Here is a 21,019-nt window from a genome sequence, read left to right as displayed (position 1 = left end):
ATGGAACTGGCACAGAAGAATAATTGACGCCAGCAGAGATCAGATTAAATGGCGAAGCAGGCTTGACGGATCCAGTCGCCTAGTCCTCTCCTACTTTCTTATGTTCTTGTGTATAATATACTTCCATTGGGTCTGAGTTGGTGTATTCTGGTAAGGACGTGTTTACCGCACTTTTTCAAACCACACTCGGAAATATGTGTAGGTATCACATTGAAAAACCCTTCAAATTTACTGTCCAATTTAATCAACAAAAAATACTACAAATTAATTCACTTAAATAGAAGACGGGAGCTATGTAGTTAGTTTGTTGAAACAAATCATACATCTATCCATGTGTTAATCTAATTTGAGCACAGGCATTGTAAGAGTACATTTATTTAAACTGAATATATACTGTATAAATGCATCCATTCAAAGTTAATGCAGGTACAGTACAAACTACTGTATTCAACAGAGCACATAAAGCAGAAAAAAATCATATTGAAAAACAGCGCATGCTGAGTAAATGTGTCCTCCTAAATAGAGCACGTATTATATAAACATGCTGACTTAAATAGAGCATGCACCCGCTAAATGTATTTCTTTATATAGACAATACAAAATAAATGTTCCCGTTTAAGTAAAGTGCATATACTAAATAATCATCTCCATGTCAAACACATTTGCAGAAACATTTCCCTTTAAACAGAACAAATAGTGCTCATATTATATTAACATGTTTACTTTGAGCATATCCTGCATAAATGGGTGCAATAAAATACAACGTGTAAAGTATAACTGCGTTGATTAAAATAAAGCACGGCTATCACATAAACTAACATATTCAGGTAGAGCACACAATGTATAAATATTTAAATAGATCGCATATTGCAGGAAGACATCCATTTAGGTAAAGCACAGTTACGACATAAACATCCTTTTAAATTGATGCATTCAGTACAAACATGTCCTTTTAAATAGTTACTAGATAATCATACACACTTGCACAGACCACCTGTAAGACCACTTGGGGGAAGTACCAGAGGGTCATCTGAACTTAATAGAATTGTCCCCTAGCATGAGTCTTTACATTCAGGAGAGGAATAGTCTGGGGAGAAAATTGGAGGAAGAGGAAAATAGTAAACACTGTACAACTGCGAATATTGATTTACAGATCACAATTTAGAATTTCTGACTTAAACTACATCAAAGGTACTGTACGAAATCGTACATTCTTATATTGCATAATCGTGCTATTTAAGTAGAATGTATACTTCATAAATGTATCATTTATGTAGAATGGACGGTTAACTGTGCTATTTGAAACAAATCACAGGCACTGTAGTAATGTCTCAAGTGGAACCAACCAAAAACTGTTCTAACGTGTTTTATTAAGCATGGTATTAAATTCTAACCATCCATATGTACTGGAATGGACTTGGTCAGTTCGACATACCTAAGTGTACGTCAATGTGCAAATGACATCGCCTACAGTTGCATTGGGCTGAAAGAAGTTTTCTTCTCGCTCCCTCTGCAATCCAAAATATAATTGTAATCACAGCTAACTACTGTAAGGGCAAATCTACCTTACATTTCACATTATTTTATTAAAGCCATTCAACAATTAGGTTCTGTTTGCAAACAGATTTACAGTAGCAGAATCACAAAAGACCAAAGAGCGCATAAATCACGCGTTACTTATTTCTAATGCCATTTACAAATGGAACGCCAATGCTGAAATGTGCAAGTTCAAATCCTGCAAGCCCGCGGAACAAATTTAATCACTTATTCAGGTGCAGATTGCCACAATAAGTTAAATTCCAGTGCAATAATCAAACACAAGGTTCTTAATTTCTTTCAGAGAAGGAAAACTTTATCTATTTATACACCTGAAAGCAGAAACTATTAAGCCAGCTCCCAGCTTGCATTTAATGCAGCAGGAGTCTATTCCAAGTCTTAGATGAAATTCAATGTGAGAAAACATCCTCACATTGCCTAAATATTTAGCAAACACTTTCACCTGCAGATTGCACGTGGAGAAGGAGGTAATTGTTCATTTAAGCAGTATCTTGTGTTTGAGGGGGATAAATTATGTTGTCACTGACTGAAATTAAGGGCAATTTCTGCAGACAATTTCCCAATTTTAAATGCTAATTGTAATTTTTCTTTTAAATATACTTGCACCTGTTTTCTTATTTGGTCAAGATATTTTTGATGCAAAGGTAGAGAAGCTAAATATAATCAACTGTATTGAAGATGGGTAAAACGAAGCAATTATATTTCAGATGAAAGAGTTGTTTTTGCTTACATTATTTTACTTCACATTACCCATATCACAAAGTAAAACTACAACATTCCATTTTTAATTTATAATTACTTTATTATAACCTTCCCAGGAATGAATAACTCTTTTTATAATAATTATTAATTAATCTTGCCTCATTACTAAATAAAGGAAGTAATAATGTAAAAATTAATTAAAACATCAAAATACACATTAATTCACAAAGAGGGTTTTGGCGGTTACAATTAAGTTTGACTTTTGTATTCATTTCCTCATAACTAAACTGACTGTATTTAATTTGAATTCTATGAAGATTATACAATGTTCTTTCTTGTTCTGAGGACTATTTTTTAACTTCTCCTTGAGATGTACCTGCAAATCAGGCACTTTTTCCTCAAACAGCATTTTTTATTTAATTTTTTTAAACAAAAAATATAATTAAGGCCCTTTGTTTCCAATTCCTTTCTTAACTCCAAAATGTTTCAACTAATCATCCTCAAACCTGATAAATGACAAAAGTATTTGCTTCAGGGGTGACCAAGATTCAAAGAGCTAAGTCAGTTTAAACAAACTTTAAACTGAAAAATAACAGGAATGCAGACATTTTACTCTTTCACATGGGAAGGTAGAGAGAGTGGATCAGTGTGAAAAAATACACCAGGGAGGCCTGATAGCTAATTGCACATACAAAATTACAGCAGAGAGACAATCCTAACAGAAGAAATTATACTTTCAAGATCAACATTCCAATACTGAAACACATCCTTTGGATGTCTTATGCTGGTTTAAGAAAGAAAGTGTCGTCATATTCCATTTTGTCCACTTGTCAGGCAGTTTAGGAAATATTCACCATCACACTTTTTAGAGATAATTTGAAAATTATCACCAAAGTAAAGTCAGACAATTTCAACAAACACTGCGCTATTTCAAACAGAATCCACTACTTCTCTGTATTTTAAAAAAAATCTTGATATAATAGCGTAATTCCGCCATGGGAGAAAATACAAAACCCTGTCGAAAAAGCTAAATAGATCCCAATTGTTGTCTGTGAAAAAAGTTTCGAAGTATTGCAGAATTGCTTTTTACGTAACTTGTTCCAAAACGAATGATTTGTGCGCGTATCATGGCTCCGTTTACAACAAAATAAGATCGATGTCTATTTTCACCATCAGCTTTGCTGCACATGAGTGTTAAAGTCATTAAAACTATATTCTTTGCGTGACATTTTATTATCGTGGTCTGTGCAATGCGTAAGGGCTGTCAATGGAACAAGTATTAGTGAGGGGAGATGTTGATGCTATACTAAAACTAATGCGACACAAAAAAAAACATGCGACAGACCGGGAAGATGATTACCACCAAGGAGATATGAAGTAGGTATTTAGAATTAAGGTGCGTTGCCATTAAGTTGCAGACTTTCAATTGTGGATGAAAGGTGTAAGCAAAAGTAGACTATTAAACCTAGTGCACACAAATGAACAAACAGCTGGCAATGAATCTGAGCAATATGAAGAAGGATTTGTATTGGCTTTCATTAACCACTTGAATTTAGCTCTCCAATTCATGCCATTGGAACCATTGGACTGAGGCTTATAACTTCACTGCCAGACATCTGGTATCTTTGTATATGATATATGTCAAGTAGAACCTTTATGCAAGCAGATGAGCTTACCACTTCATGGACACTGAGGGTACACTGAAGTGGGCAAGTTAGAGTGTCAAGACAACCTACGGCCCAACTGAAGTGCCTGGTTAACCACAAGACACAATGAACAAACCTGTCCCCCATTCTCAGGCCAGTAAAGTAAAATCAATGCAGACAAACCACAGATCAGAGTCGGTACTACTCTTGATGTTACTTTCTGCTCTACTTGCCAGTCAATCCACTTGAGAAAATATAACTGGCAGTACAAACAGCCAGACGTTTTTGATGTCAAAATCTTCGTTTCAACCACCTCAGCGGAAGAGCGAGCTACACGGAGAGGAATAAACCAGACTCTGACAGTGCATCTGAGCATTTATTTTTAAAAGAGCGAATCGTTAAACTTTGTGTGGGAAAGAACTGCAGATGCTGGTTTAAATTAAAGGTGGACACAAAATGCTGGAGTAACTCAGCGGGACAGGCAGCATCTCTGGAGAGAAGGAATGGGTGACGTTTCAGGTCGAGACTCTTGGCTCAGAACAGGAACCTATTTGCCCACTGCAGGGTTCTGATAACTGGATCATAAGGCCACAAATGGTGTCATGTTGTTCCTGCCTGGCTTGTAATGGGAACACAAATTCAACTAGAATCATCTGATTAAAATCAAATTTGATTTCTACCACCGGTCGAATTGACGAATGGAGAATGATTGTATCCATCCAAAATATTCAACAAAGGAGATGGGACTGGGAAGAGCCGTGGATTCAAATCAGACTTGCTACAACCTTATCAAAATACATGCCTTGGGTATGCTTATATACCAGTGATGGAACTTCTCTTAACATTATATTTGACACTTTGGCAACTTTTACACTGTGGATTTACAGTCATGGCATTTTTATCAGTATTGATTTTTCATTATTTGTTATTTACGATCCTTCTAAGTGTTAAAAGAAAATATGGTCTGTAAGAAGGGTCTCGACCCGAAACGTCACCCATTCCTTCTCTCCCGAGATGCTGCCTGACCTGCTGAGTTACTCCAGCATTTTGTGAATAAATCGATTTGTACCAGCATCTGCAGTTATTTTCTTATGGTCTGTAAGAATTGGTTCAAGCAGGACATAGCTATCGGAACGGGTGAATGGTGGCAAAGGAAATGGCTTCATCCAACAGATGATCTTTTGCACTCCGGACATTTCACCATCGTTTTCAAACCATTAAGCTGTTCTGCTTTTAGGGGCCCAAAGTTAAATCCCTTCCTCCAAGAATAAATCATGTTTGTAGCGATTTTTTAAAAAAAAACGTATTCCTGAATAGTAATCTCCGATGATGATGGACTCAATGCCAGTAACAAGTAAGGAGATATATTTTTAGATGTGGATGTCGGAGCCTGTGCATATGTATCTGTGTTTTATATACATGGTATCTATGCCACAGTGTGTATCTATAAGTGTCTCTACCCTATCCATGAGTGGATCCGTTTGCAGGTATCACTTTTATTCTGGTTTCCATGTGCCTCTTCTTCACATTTCTATCTTTTACAGTCCAGTGTTTTCTCTCACTCCCTCTATAACTAACAACACCCACAACCCTCAGAAGCAATAAAAGCATGCAAATAATATAATTGGACAGAGAACTGCTTTGGCTGGAGAGTCAAACACAGCACAGGCTATTCTTCCTCAAGAGATAATAACCTCTCTTGATCTAATACTTCACAAGGATGACAAACTATTTCAAATTTTGGATAACTTTCAAGGAGGTGGGGATGGGGGTAAGCATTTGAATTTGAAGGGAGAGATGAAGGCGTCATGATCTCTCTGGAGATATTCACAATAATGTAAAGCTGTGGAAACTATGACAACTGTAGCTATCGTGACTTAACATAATGCCACCAACCTTTTCATAACTGGCGTGGCTTTTGATTTTTGACAAGGAATAAAGTACCTGCTTCTGGGGACTTTGCACCGGCTGTGGCTCCCTGCAAATTCACACCCTGACCTGCCGTGCATGCTTTCCAGACAAGTGACGCTTCCCTTGACTACCTCTGTGAAGCGCCCCCCACATTTAAATCTCATGGCAAACACTTCTTTTTAAAACAACAACCTGAGGGGAACGATAATTCCATCTCTCACAGCCACACAGAAAACAATCCTTCAGTCTGTACAGTCTGGTTACAGAGTTCCTTGCCTGCACCTTGGCAAAAAAAAAAGGTCCAAACCACAGATAAGAATAACCAGAGCATTAAATCAAGTAAAACTGTGACAAGGCCCATATATGCGTGGACAATGCCAGTGAGGCATCTCCAATCTTTTGTTCACAGCTTAACAAAATTCTCTGGTCACACCACTTTAACTCAACACTGCCTGTCGAAAAGGCATCAATACGTGCCCAGCGCCTGTCAAATGTGGAGCTGAAGAAAAGTATTTCAAAGAACGTTTAACTTATAAGGTGAACCTTTATTACTTGAATGGACACAGGACAGACGTTTTTTTCAGCTATTCGACTGCCCGGGCACTATCACTATTCAGAACCTGAGGGGGTCTGTGCACTTTTTCTTCGCAACACACCCAAAACTTTCCATTGTGTCTCGGCGGAGAATTAAAGGCTGCTGTTTATTTCCTTTGAATCAAGGTGGACACCTTTGGCTGCGCTTTTATTTCCTTTCCAAGTTAGCGGGTTTTATTTTAGAAAAGTATGATGTTAATTTTTTGGAAGTCTAATAAAACTGTGGTAGACTATTTCCGCCCTACAGACATCACTTAGCTAAATGAGATCTACTTGCGCCATTTCTTTTTCTGTTCAAATAACTTTTATGGAGGAACTATTTGAGGTTAACCAGGGTGCTTTGCTGCTCTTTAGATATCCCTAGCAATCACTACATCAGTAAGCTATCAAAGGAAGAAACACATTTATTTATAATGAATGATAATTTTAAAACCTTTTTAACAGCCTCTCATACGAAACCAGAAGAAAAAAAATTCACAAGCCTTCACTTTAACTTTAGAACTGGGTTTATAATCTACAAATGCCTTTCTGTTTTCAAACCTCCGGATTGCTATGTTTTAACTTCATCTCCTTCAATCTCACACCCCTATGCAATCCTATGCACCCCATATCCCAAAAATAAAAAGCATACAACCACACACTAGCACTGATGAAGTGCCTTGTGTCGCTGCTGACCCGCACTGTTAGGGCTGATCTTTTTTTTCCACAGAAGCCGAGAAGCTTTGTCTCTTTCACCCTGCTGCTGTCAATTCGCTGCCTATGTGCTGTCTCTTTCCCAGTCCCAACCCTGTCAGTTTCTGGGCTGCCAATTTCAACTTGAAGCTTGACTGGGCTGATTTGATGTAAATACCTCGAGGGAGAACCTTGAAACTGATGAACAGTTATGTCAAGTCGATTTTGCACTGTCGGGAAAAGGTAACCTCTGCACAAAAAACAACAAGGTTAAAGAGATGGGGGCTTTGCACGTGGATTACGCTTCTCATACACCATGCTGTTTACCATCCCTTGGAAATTGTAACTGTCAGTATAAGTCCTAATTGCGGATGCAAAACCTGCCATTATAATAAAAACGGAGGCAGTGCAGACATTAAGTGTTACAGCCTAATTTGTGAGACTACTGAAAAGGTAGTGCAGATGAATATTTCATTACATTAATTACTGAAGACAACTCCTTCCTGCCAGCCACAGATGTGTGTGTGTGTGTGTGTGTGTGTGTGTGTGTGTGTGTGTGTGTGTGTGTGTGTGTGTGTGTGTGTGTGTGTGTGTGTGTGTGTGTGTGTGTGTGTGTGTAGCTAGCAACAGCTACTGTTCAGTAAAGCAACGTGCATCAACTCCACAAGTGTAAAGATGTGGACACATGTAAGACACACACACACAGACTCACACATACACACGTCCTCTAGTTTCAAAGGTGTTGGAGGGCAGGAAGGGTAAGCGGCTCCTGCATATTATTTGGGCAGATCTATATGTGCCCACTGAATGAACATCATGAAGTGCTTTTTTTCTAAACCAAATGCAAGGAAGACTTCACACTCTTGACTAATCTGCTGAAAGCAAATTCTGCTGGATTAGCATGGCTGCTGGATACTAGAATCGGGGCATAGAAAATGGTACAAAGGTTGAATTCAGTTCAGTTGCATCTTCAAGAGTCATTAAGTTGACAAGGGCCATCTGAACTAGCCTTCTCTGCACTGCCTTTTCTTCGGTGTTTGTCCCTAAAACAAATTAGATTCGTCAATCAGGTAAAGTGTGGGTTCTCTCCCCAAACTATTGTAGAGTTTGAGGAGTTCCGATGTTGCAGAAACCTGGATTCCAATTGTGTTACCTATTTGTGACCATTTGCCATTCGCACGTGTGTCCTAACCAGTAAAGCATCCTACTTAATTAAATCATTTAATTTTAGGTTATCTCTCCAGTGCCAAATGAAAAGAAATTTGAAAGACAATGTATGCCTCACAAAGTGAGCACCCTTGTGACCTGTACATTTTTCAAAGTATCCAATCATTCCCTGTAAGAAAACTGCATGTAATGTCTTGAGAACTTCACCCTTTCAGGACATCGACTCCCTTGATGTAGAACGCCTTGCTACAAAGGTACCCATTATTGAGCACTTATCACTTTACAGTGGTAAGAATATTGCTCTGTATATTGAAAGCTATAAAAATAACACAACGTATGAAAAATGAAAAACAACGATGCACAGAATTGCAACACGAATCCCACTTTGTTATAGGAAGAAGGAAAGTGCAGCAACCTTTACTTAAATTATCAAAAAAACACAAACACTTTGAAGATGGGATACTCGATTGAACTTTGCTTGTGTGAGCACAGCTGCATGTGGGTGCATCACCAGATTAAAGAGGCATATGTGCCCCAGCTTCTTATTGTATAAGTAGACACTGCTATCTTAGAACAAATGGAGACTAGCCTGAGACCTCTGAAATCACCAAGCCATTTACATGTGAACTTTCTATTGCAGGTACAGAGGGGTTCACACAGCAGAAGATAGATCGTTGATTGCAGTTACCACTTGCTCGCTGAGGAAGTGCTGGTCAACACCACAATTTAACAGCACAGAACCTTGCGACAAGATAAACTTAAAAAGAATTGTAATAAACAGCTATCTTTAAGCTTCACGGGCTCCTGTGCATGATGTTGGACACGGTTAACCAGTATTCATTTCATTGTTAAAAGAAATAAAAGATCTTTCCAACATTTTAAAAAACTTGCAGGTGTGGACATATCTTGGATACATTTTAGTCATGCTTTACTTCCAAGCCAGCTATGAAATAAAAATTCATCACAGTTTTGGGAGCATGATTTTCTTAACTTATCCGTGTTGTTTCATGGAGAGATCAGGCTGCATCGAAATACTTCCCCATTGAATAAAGGTCAGCTCTGGAGCCATCCTGTGTCACTGATTCATGCATCGACAATGCGTGGTGCTTGAGGACAGACTATCTACCACCCTGCTCAGAGCCCTTGTGCATGCTTTAGTTCAGTATTAAAAAAAAGAAGGGAGCAGATAGGATGGGAGTGAAAGGTATCTACTTCCAAGGGTGGAACTGAAAAAGAGGACAGCTTAAAAACGAAGTTTACATGTAAGAGTATATGCAGTATTGAAATTCATGTTAATAAATAAATAAATGGCTTGGATTCTAGATGTCATGATATCTTAATCTGTCGATCTGCTATTGATTGTTCTCTCTCCCAATGACCTTGCCAGAAGTGCTCTTCCACCTCACAGTCAAATATACAATGCCGTATGTCTATATTATAGCTCAAAACTAGTGTTTCACCACAGAGCCCAGGGCATCAGATAGCTGCAACAGCTCGCTTCACTCACAGCACTTGCACTGTCGCTTCCCATTTCTCATTCAAAATAGTTTTACCAACTCTCTCTCTCTCTCTCTCTCTCTGCTTTATGCACCTATCCACACAACACACGCACTCGGATATGTAAACCGCTTCTTTCCCGTGAGCGGGTATGAATTCAAAGACGCCATCGTTTTATTTCGATTACCAGTTGCTCTTTTAATGGTTATCTTTATTTTTCTTCTTTCAGTGACTATTCCAGACTTTCAGTGCTACCCAGTTCCAAGAATGCGTTGCAAACCGCCTGGTGCAAACTGTCCACAGCAATAATCGCCCGTGTGTACCGGTTGATATTGCACATTAGCTGAAACCCTACTCTTGTCCGCATAAAGCAACAAGAGAGAGAGTTAGATTTAGCTCAGTGCTAGATGAATCTAGGGATATGGGGAAAAAGCAGGAACGGGGTACTGATTTTAGATGATCAGCCATGATCGTATTGGATGGCGGTGCTGGCTCCAAGGGCCGAATGGCCTACTCCTGCACCTATTTTTCTATGTTTCTATTTTTCTGACAATCGCACCCCTGGTTGATTCGGTGGCAATTTGCTGTCGGGGCGTATGCGACAAGTTTATTTCTAGGGGTGTTGCTCAAAGATCGTAACCTCTGCTACTAATTAGGTCCCTTTTCCGATTTGTATTCATCTTTGCTGTGTGATGCACTGTTTTGTTGTGAGCTTTCGCCCCCCCCCCCCCCCCCCCCATTCTCCTCTGTTCTCCCGGCCCTTTAAGGAATGGGCGAAGGGCCGGATTGAGGAGCTTTGCAAGTAACAGGCTTTGTTAACGGGCCACCTGTAGGCGTGCGAAACACTGCCGAACCTTCCGACTTTGCCAAGAATACTTACTCCCTGATTCAAGGAAAACTCTCGCAGTCGCTCGTCGCCAGTTCCTGCGACAATTCACCAGAAATCGTGAATGCAACAGGCTTGCTCTCCATGACTTGGAGAACCGCGCCCAAGATATTATTAGCTCCATCAATTTCGAAGACATTTATTAAACCTTATCTGCCCCACCCACCCCCTCCCTCTGTCACCGAACCCTGGGATTCCTGCTTTTTGTACCATGTCCAATTTCAACTCCTTTCATCTCTTTGGTAACGTGATTTTAAAGTGGAGATTCACAGCCTAGAGGCAGAACACCTTTGCCGGTCCCGCTGAGTTACTCCAGCAATCTGTGTCTACCTTAATGGGAAGTTTATCTGCATCAGTCAATCGGATTCAGCGGGAGGTAGAAGTTCATAACCACCACAGCAAACACATCCTTCCTCGCCAACTTTCTCACCCTGCCAAGTTGCCCGGCACGGACCGGACAAATAGACATTTTACCCACTAAGTACCACATATAAAGTTCACAAATGACACTTTATTTTAAGATACAGATTTTCTTTTTCGATAACCCCCACCCTCTGAAACATTACTGCCTTTGTTCATCTGGTGATTGGTATCGAGGTGCAACAAAACCTCAAAGGGTTAATTCGCTTCCAAGTGTCTCTGCAGAGGTTCGACATCTCCTCGGCCTGGCTAAAGAATCAGCCTCGTACCTCGGACAAAAAAATACACCTCTATTTCGCGACCAGTTCGCGACGTTCAATATTCTCCCAACTCCAACAAGTGTCCTAAGTGTCCAAGTGTTCGTTGAAGTAAACACGACTACGCCCCTCGCCACTGCATACGGCGGAGAGAGAGAGAGAGAGAGAGCAGAAAAGCTGAGATAAAAAAAAGTTACTTCACTCAAACGCTACCCAAAACTCGAAGACTGCCCTTCCAAAACGATTTCAAACCAGCATTGGCAGTGTTTCTCACACCACGCAGGTAGCTAGATGTTTATTAAAAAAACGGGAGTCGTGCATTGCACGCAGTTCCCAGAAAGTCATATATATTTCAACAAGAGTAATTTTATCTGGTTTTCAAAAATGACATTCGTGTTAATTTCACCAATTAATCGTTGCTAATTGCCCCAATTGGTCCGTGCAAAAATGATACGGTTGGCTGCTTGTGTATTTTCGGCGAAAAAAAAACCCTGCCCTTTTAAGATTTAGTGATAAAGGTGACGACTGAACTATAGCTGTCAACTTCACTGACTAAATGGCTGTAAAATACCTTGAACTTCGTGACCATGGCTTGGCTGGATATAGCGGAATGACGCTTCAGCACGGTTCGTGCTGGTCCACACACGCTGAATTACAACTTTTAAATTTATTTTTAAATTTTGTTTCCTGATCTGGTGAAATTAAATTGAAACTAAAATCGAAATCGTCGGAATGTATCTTTCTTTGCTCTTGGGGAGGGAAACATAAAACGGCTTCTTCTCTCGCTGGTATTCCTTTTGAACTGTGTGGTACTGTGCTGCCCCACAACACAAAACAAAATGCTGTGCAGCAGGCATTTTCAGAACATACACCTGACCTCAGATACGGGAATAGAATTTGATCCTCTTTAGACTGTTCTGCTCAAGTGTTAAAGCGAGTGGCCACGAATAGTACAAGCATGCCACCCTGAAACATTATCTATCCGTCATGCAGGCCAAGGCTACATAGACAGGGGAGACTGCTAGCCATGTAAGGCTGTAACCAGGGGAAGCCCAGTTAGTTTTTACAAACACCTAAGCTATTTTCCTCCGACACCGAACCCTGCCCTCCTTTCTCTTTCCCTCTCTCCTTCCCTCTCACTTTTCTTTTCATCTTGTTCTTGATGCCGAATGCAAATTTAGCCTGCTGGCGGTGAAAGGGCTGAATTGTGATTAAGAAGAAGAAGCTCTTTCTTTGTTCTCCCCTCAGGGGATGTTTACTGGGAGAGACACGGCGGATCAGATATGAAAGGCATTCAGGTCACCATTGATGTGAGTGAAAGTGAAATCATACCTAAGGCATTTAAAAGACCGCAGTGTCAGAGTTCAGCTAACGGTACCTCTGCTGTGCATATTTTCCCGTTAGGCAGAACTCTCAGACAACAAAATAAATAACTCTTCTCACAATAACATGCATATGCACAGTTTTAAATGACAAAGTTTTATTTTTAAAGAAAGGAAACGTTCCAGCCTCAGCTTCAACATATTATTTTGCTTTGAAAACCCTGTTTAGTCCCCCCCCCCCCGTCCCCCCCCCCTCCTCTCCAAATGATCTTGCATGCATTTGCTCAACCCATCAGCAATTAAGTGTCGGGAGATCTTTATTAATTATGTTACACGCTTTAAGCAAAGAATCTTTCTTTCAACAGTAATGCCATCGCAGCCATCCTGACTCATTCACTCTCCCAACCCCCCCTCTCCGCTATTTTTTTTAAACAGGCTCAAAAAGCCAACTAAAAGCCCATCAGGAAAGGTGTCTGTCTTGGACGCATAGACAATTGCACCCTTGTGGGATTGAGCACTGAATAGTACAGTGGACACCCTAACACTACTGACGTTATAAACATGTAAATGAAACACATTAGTCCTGACAATCAATTGTCTGTGATCACTGCAAACTCTCTCTCTCTCTCTCTCTCTCTCTCTCTCTCTCTCTCTCTCTCTCTCTCTCTCTCTCTCTCTCTCTCTCTCTCTGTGCTTTGATAACAGAGACGCAAAATAGTATGTACCTTGGGAAACCGCTTTCTTAGAAATGACTCAAGGAGCGAAAAAAGGGTCTTTAAAAGGAAAATATTCAGAAAGCTTTTCCCTTCCCTTCCCTCTTTGGTGAGAATGTACCGACATTGACAGGACTAATGATAGCAGGCTAAAACGTTTGGCCTGGAAAGAATCTGCCTTTGTTAAGTCTTGAAAGCAATGTTGCTATAAATGAATTTCTGCCTATCCTCTTTACCTTCAGCATAAACGCAAACATAAAACTCTGCACGCAGCATCTGGTCTTTTACTCTCAATCCATTCCTCCAATGTACCTTTATTGACAATGATCAATATATCCTAGCAGAAGGGAAAAAGATCCTTTACTAATGTGTTTACTGCTGATGATGGATGGTCACTGGTCTGAGGTAAGTAAAGGGGGCGGGGGGAATAAATCCTCACAACCCTATTGAGTGATTTTATTACCTGAAAAAAAACTAGACGGTCGCCTGTAATTATGTCCACGTTGCTCTTTTATTATGCATAATATAAAATCTAGATTAACAAAAGCTCTAGTTCCCTCACAGTTGTTCACTGGGGTAGCTGTAAATGGCAACCAAGTGCAGCTTTTACAGTTGGCTGTTACTTGCAACACCTGATGAAAGTATTGCAACAGTGTGTTGAGGGCTTCGAGAGTGATGTTTACCCACCCCCCCCCCCCCCCCCCCACCTCCTAATTGTCTACGGGGAATTTGCTGCCCCCTCTACTCTTCCACCTTTCTTTCACAAATTATCTGGGGTGTTAAGTTTGTTGTTGGAGCCGGCCGCCGCCCGAAACCTGGACTGAGACATACACTGGATCAGTCGACCATGATGATAGGCTCACTGTTTAACGTCGCTCAACAGAAACAGCAGTGTCGGCCCACAAGCGTTAATCCCATGGCCTTTTTTTATTTTCCTCTCTCCCTCCTCAACCAGAAAACCCTCGGGTTGTTTTTTTTTTGCGGAGTTAGATCGTCCAGAATTCGCCAGGTTTTGTTTCAGCTGCACTTGTTTTATGTTAATAATAGGGCGCAATTCAACTCTACTTCGAAAACAAGGTCCAAACTTTCTTTAAACAATTCTCGAGATGTGAGTTAACCTCCCTTCTCCAAAACGAATTCGGATCAACTTCAGTTTTAACGCTTTCGCTGAAGTGAACACTTTGACGAATGGGGCTCGAACAGTGAACCACCATAAGCATGACATCGGCAACCGCACTTAATGATTAAACAAAGTGGGCACTATTTCTGTTGTGAACAAAGACCACTCTCAGCAAAACATGAGTATTCACAGTGAGAGTGGTGAACAGGATCCGTGTGTGGTAGGGTGGGTTAAGGGAGCAGAGAGAGAGAGAGAGAGAGAGAGAGAGAGAGAAAGAAAGAAAAAGAATGAGAGAGAGAGAGAGAGAGAGAGAGAGATAGATAGAGAGAGAGAGAGAGAGAGAGAGAGAGAGAGAGAGAGAGAGAGAGAGAGAGAGGGTGGGGGGGGGGGAGAAAGATGGAGAGAAAAGGAAAGTAATGGAACAAAATATCCTTGCGAAGGGTTAACTAAATCGACAAGGACACTTTATTTTTACGGTGCATCTACACCCTCAATAACGGCAACGCGGCTACCAGTTGCGAAATTGCTACATGCACATCAATTTCACTTGCTAAAAAGCAGTTTGATTTCCTTTGATCTAACTGGAAATCAAAGTTACCCAAAGTATAAATTATTAAGTAAGCGCAGGTCTCCCGAGTCTTGAAACAAAACACTTAAAGTAAAAGTGTTTCAAAGTTACAGATGAGTCAGTAATCATCTGACTCGGTTTGTGACTGAAAATGACACTGCCTTTTGTTCGATATTTTTTTCCCTCTTGGTATTTTCACTTCCCTCCTGGCTGATCACATACAATTACTCGCAGCCCAACATCCCCCCTCCCCCCTCCCCGCGCACCCACCACCCCCACCTTCCTTCTCCGTCTTCTTTCCTGCAATACATATCGTCCTGATAACATCTTCAAATACTGCTATCAACGGATGCACAAGCAAGGAGCTGACATATTTCCATGTCTCCAGGAGAGACGTGGTGTGTGTGTTCAGAGGAGTTGAGGGGAGATATTATATATATATATATATATATATATATATATATATATTTATAAACCTTCTCATGCAAACGACCATAATAAATGCAGGCGACCCCCCCCCCCCCAAGGGAAAGGCGTTTGAATGCATGTATGACACGGGAATAGATGAAAAGCGCTTTTACCTGCCGCCTTTAACTAGCGACCAGAACAGGAAGAAAAGGGAGGGGATGTATTAAAGTCTAAAGGGGGGGAAATCGCGTCTTTAAAATGACCGGAAACCGAGGCACTCAAGAAAACTTGAAGTCACGATAGATACCCAGCCACTGATCTGAAAGGGATGTCGGTTCAAAAAAATGATCCCTACCTTAATTTGTCTTTCCCTAACACTGGTTTCAAATCCCGTGTCCCAATGTTTGGCGCACACCGCTCACAAATGTACACGAGAGGGGGAAGGTGGGTGGGTGAGAGGGGTATGTAGGAGGGGGAAGGGGGGTGGGGTGGGGTGGGGGTGAAAGCCATTCAGGTTAAATCTCCTGACACCAGCAACGTGCGTCTGGAATACTTGGTCAGGAAGAGGGAGAAAGGAAACAAAAAGGGGAATCAGACTCAATCTTTGATATAACAACAAAAAAGGCAAAAATCAATAACTTTAATCTGCTAAAGGAGATTGCGTACGGGGGGGGGGGGGGGGGGGGAAGGCAACGGGCAAACGCACCACACATCGTCTTCCCCAGTCCAGTCGTTATGGGCAGTGTGGACACAAACTCGCAATTCCTTTTCCCATTCTTATTTTTCCTGCTATTGTAACGGACACTTTATTGACTGATGAAGTCAAACAACCCCGGCAAAGGGCACGGGGTGGGGAATGTGTAGGTGGAAGCGTGCGGGTGGGGAGGGGGGGGGGGGGTAAACGATACACATGATGAAATGAATGTTGCACAAAATGTCGATCTGGCGGCATCACATTTGAGCCTGTGCGAGGTAGGAACATCAATAATAAACCCATCAACAAAGCCTGGATTTGAAACACGCGAGCTTTAAACACTGCAAGGGGACAAGAGAGGCGCGGGCGCACACACACACACACACACACACACACACGAAGATATGAGTACCAAGGATAGACACGTTTTATTCTAATTCCGTTATCAGTTCTCCCCCTCCCTTTCCCCGCACCACACAACAACAACACAACAAAATCTAAAGAAACAAGAGGGCACACGGAGAGATCGCGGCTTTGCTCTTAGGAGGAGAAAAAAAATAAAGGAACTCGCTTTCGGCTTTTGTTTTATGGGCCACAAGATCATTTAAAAATAAAAATAAAGTTACCCATCCTTTTCGAGGCGAGAGAGAAAGAGAGTGTAAAGATTACCCCCGGATCGGACAGAAAGTATTAAAACATTGACACAAATATATGGGAGGTGTGTGCCGTTAGTCTGAAGTGGTGCCAGAGTCTGGTTTTGCCGTTTCTCTTTAATCGGAAGAGTTTAAATAAATAAGCGATCGCTTGGAAAACAAACAAAAGAGAGACATAACGGTCTTTTTTTCTCTTTAAGGCAAACCGATGTATTGGGGGAGAGCAAGGGACAGGAGTAACTTTCACACAACATACACCCAGCACTTTCACTAGGGGAGGTTTCCCCTCTTCAAGTCAATCAACATTACACACACACAAACACAAAAAAGGAGCCGCTGCTAATAATCTGCGGCTAACTTTGTGCGGAGATGACTGCAGTAAGGGGAAGAAGGTGCTCTCTCCTACCGTTTTTCCTCCTGGGGTTGGCCTGTTTTCGCCTCTTACACCTGGGGCCATCCGCCATGATCTGCTGCTTCATTGATAAGAGTCTGATCAGATTCCAGGACTCGGCATCGGCTCGTCCCCCCGGCTCTTTTCACGACGCTTTACGGTCCTTCGGAGAGAGAGTGTGAGTGAGAGAGAGAGAGAGAGGGAGAGAGAGAGAGAGCTAGAGAGAGAGAGAGAGAGAGAGAGAGCTAGAGAGAGAGAGAGAGAGAGAGGGGGGGGAAAAAACAGAGGGAGCGTTTACAAAACACAACACGCCAACAATGTGTTTTACGGTACTCATTTAAATACTGCCCGCGAAATAAAGACAGCCCCGGCCACCAGCTCACTCAGCGGACTGTGGCTCTCTGGAGCTCCAAGCTAGCACCTCCTGCCCGTCCTCACCGCTCTGAGCGCACATCACACAACTCTTTATCTCAAAAGGTTCAAAACTGGGGCCATTGCACGACAGCGGAAAGCTTGCAGCCCGTCCAAACAGGGACAAGATCAAGCGGCTTTTTATTAATTTATTTTATTTTTAGTTTTTTTTCTTATATAATACGATTTTTAATTTATTTTTTTTAAAGAAGGCACTGTTGTCAGAATTGGGCATGAGTTTTTTTTAAAAAGAAGGTTTTTTTTTTTTTTGGTTGGGTGTGTTGCGTGTGTGTTGTTTCACTTTAGCCTTTTGTTTGAGTTAGATGAAGGGAGGGGAGAAGCGTGGGCGATTCGTTGACTTACGAGATGGGAGAGGTGGGAGAATAGACCCAAGCGGTCGATGGTCCGCCGGGCGTGGGAGCAGGGTGCTGCTTTGCACGACTTAAGAAATGTTTGATTTTTATTCCTCTAGACTGTAGGAAACGTGTAATCGTTAAACTACATGTGCAACTGAGGTGATGAAAGGCAAAGTAACGGTGCCGGCTGAGATCAGACTCAGTGTCAATCAATGCGTTTCCGCCCTTTCTGGATTGTACACTTTTTACCTGCCCGTTATTTACTTTTTTTTTTGCACCCTCTCTTCCTCAAACCGAATATTCCCAGCGCCCGTTCAACCTCCCCACCCCCCACCCCCTCTGCTTTCTCGCCCACTCACACACATGTTCACACACCGTCCAAAGCATCAAACAACCCCAGGAACCAAAGGTGATTCCGGCACATGTGGGCAACGTGTAACAGTAATTATGACATGGATCTGGTAATTCCCCCAAATTTACAGATGCTCTTTTATTACTTATAGTAGGACAAATTTACAGCGTGCAAATGGTGACAGGAAGTGTTTTTTAAAAAATGTTTTGTTGTGAATTCAAACTGAAACGAAACTGACAAATAGGGGGAATCCAGTCATAAAATCCACTCTTGAATAGGTTTGCACCAGCGCCCAGCATCCATACGCTAAATGGCTAATATTTACTCGTGTACATTGTATATATGAAAGCACAACCACAAGCCACATAATCATTTTTTTAAAATACCAACAAAGACCACTCAAAAATGGCTCGTCTGACTTATGTGATAAAGTCATATAAGCGACCAAACATGACTTAGTGAAAAATGCCATCAATGTGTTATACGTAATAATTATACTTTCATTCTACATCTCCGAGTAAAGGGGGGGGGGGGGGGGGGGAATAAAAGAATTGCGCCTACCACACAATGAATCATACTTTTTTTATACACCATCCGCTCCCCTGAATTCTGAACAAACCGACTTTATCAATGATTCAACTTAAACACGCACTCAACTTTCACTTTTGTCATTACCATAGATTTTTTCTGACCCCCTTTTTGAAGTTTTGCGATAAAGAGTGCGACGAAGGAAACTGAAAACACGGCACAGTTCCGAAAGACATCTAAAGTTTTAGCAAACGAATCCATTCACAGTAGTAAGGGACGGGGAGAGTCCTTCACTTGTAAAAATGTGACTGTTCCCCCCGAAAAAAATCCCCTGGTAATAAATAATAAAAGCAATACCGAGCTTCTTAAATCCCTCGAAAATTCCCTGTAAAGTGGAAGCTCACAGCGAGGACATGGGAGGCTCGCAATGCCGTAGCAGGTAACGGTACATTTCAACAATCCATTCCTTCCTAAAATAAATGGAGGCAACTTCGGACGCAGGCGAAGCTGGAGTAGAAATCGTAGATTGTTCTAAAGGAGTCAAATCAGCTGATTGACTCGTTTCATTTTAGTTCATCAACACCTTTTTTTTTTTTACACCTGGGCGCCAGGTACTTGGACAAAGTTTTCTCCCCACGACGTTCACAGGAAAGAGCGGACGAAATTCACCAAAAGTTTTATTTCCTCGCGTATTATAAATATCCGCACTTTCAAAAAAAAAAGCTACATATGCACATATACATATTCGCAGATGTATATACTTATATATATATATAGATATGTATATATATATATTTGAATAAAATACCTGCTCCGTCCTGGCTGTGTTGTTTGTTAAGTCTGGCAACAAATCGGTAGCATGAAGATGAAGAAGCGTGAAGAAGAAGGAGTCGAGGTTTTGTTTAAAAGGGGGAGAGAGAAAACCTTTAAAGACTTGAGGAAGGACCGTTATTCCTGCTGTGCAGGTTGGAACTGATCGCTCCGTTGTCTCCCACACCAGGAAACACAACCTGTGGACGGACTGACGTGTTCCGCTTGTTGGAATGACATTTTTCTATAAAGAGAGTCCCCGAAGTGCGGCCGCAGAAACGTACGCCACCTATCTTCATGGTAAGGGATAATTGGAGATCCGTAAACGTGATCATCGGTAGACGTGCCGTTTTGAGACATTTTTTTTCTCTCCCTCCCTCTGTGCGCTGAGTAGAACGAATCTGGATCACATTTACCTTTACAATCGTAGCTCGCATCAGAGGTTCGGGGAGGAATGGTAGGGGAGCGGAAATGCAGATGTCCCCCCACCCCCACCCCCCCTCTCTCCCTCATTCGGCGCAATCGTGAAATTGCACGATTCTGAACTGGTTAACTGTATGTAAAAGTAACGATCACACAAACCCCCCGAGCAGCCCAGTGACTACAACACACGCGGAGACAAAAAAAACTGTCAGGCTCTTTTCAACTCTTGTTCAGGCTCACAGAGGCAGTGGGATGGACGGAGAGGCATCGCTATGCAGCCAAGCTTCCAGATGAGACTGCGGATCAGATCTGCACCGGCTTTTTTTGTTGTTTCTCTTGCAATGATCCTTACATGACATTTATTTCACAAAAAAAAAGTTTGGAGGCTCGCGTCTCTCTTTGCTTTCGGCAATTTATCTGAATCGTTTGATCCCGAACTGGAATTTTGACATCGATTTATTCCTCGTTTCACAACGTGTCCACTGAAAGTTTTGCAATAACTCGTAATTTTTCATTTATTTTTTGCATTTTAACCAGAAACTTTCATCTGTTTTATTTTTATATATTAAAAACTCGCCGGAATGTTTGGTTCTTTCGCCTTGTAACACGGCCCTGGACTCTTATAGTCTTATTATCTCCAAGAGAGTGTGCACTGGAACCTGTAACTGTACCTAGAACTGGAGATGGTCTTCAACATCAATCTCTTAATTGCTACTTGGACTACTGTTTTTACCTCTAATATTAAAGGACAGATTTAAAACGGGGAAGGGAGGTGGAGGGGAGAGGAGGGGTGGGGGGGGGGGGGGGCGTGGGGGAGTGTGGGAATCCTACGAAGTGAGAGCCACTGGCATGTAAAGGGTTAAGGACTATGCTTCCGAAGTTCTCACGAAGAGCAGAAAAACCATTACCTGCTTTAAACTTAGCGGCGATCCACAGGGTTGAGAGTCCTGAGGTTGAAATG

At 41.6% G+C, this 21,019-nt stretch overlaps 1 protein-coding gene across 3 annotated transcripts in view; it reads right to left on the bottom strand.

The window, feature by feature from the left end:
- zeb2b (zinc finger E-box binding homeobox 2b) overlaps window positions 1–20,009 on the bottom strand; it is a 131,761-nt gene extending 111,752 nt beyond the window's left edge. Inside the window, exons 1-2 of one of the 3 annotated variants that reach the window (XM_078403369.1) lie at window positions 19,634–20,009; window positions 17,194–17,423 (exon numbers count right to left, since the gene is read on the bottom strand). In XM_078403369.1, coding sequence (XP_078259495.1) covers window positions 17,194–17,266 — 73 coding nt within the window. In that variant the 5' untranslated portion in view covers window positions 17,267–17,423; window positions 19,634–20,009. Of the gene's footprint in view, window positions 1–17,193; window positions 17,424–17,561; window positions 17,607–19,633 lie in introns of those variants that run through there. The other 2 variants (XM_078403370.1, XM_078403371.1) reach the window with 2 other exon arrangements.
- Window positions 20,010–21,019: the final 1,010 nt, after the last annotated feature.

Source organism: Rhinoraja longicauda, chromosome 8, assembly GCF_053455715.1.
Source record: "Rhinoraja longicauda isolate Sanriku21f chromosome 8, sRhiLon1.1, whole genome shotgun sequence".
Classification (NCBI taxonomy): domain Eukaryota; kingdom Metazoa; phylum Chordata; class Chondrichthyes; order Rajiformes; family Arhynchobatidae; genus Rhinoraja; species Rhinoraja longicauda.
This window is presented reverse-complemented; position numbering and strand designations above follow the sequence as displayed.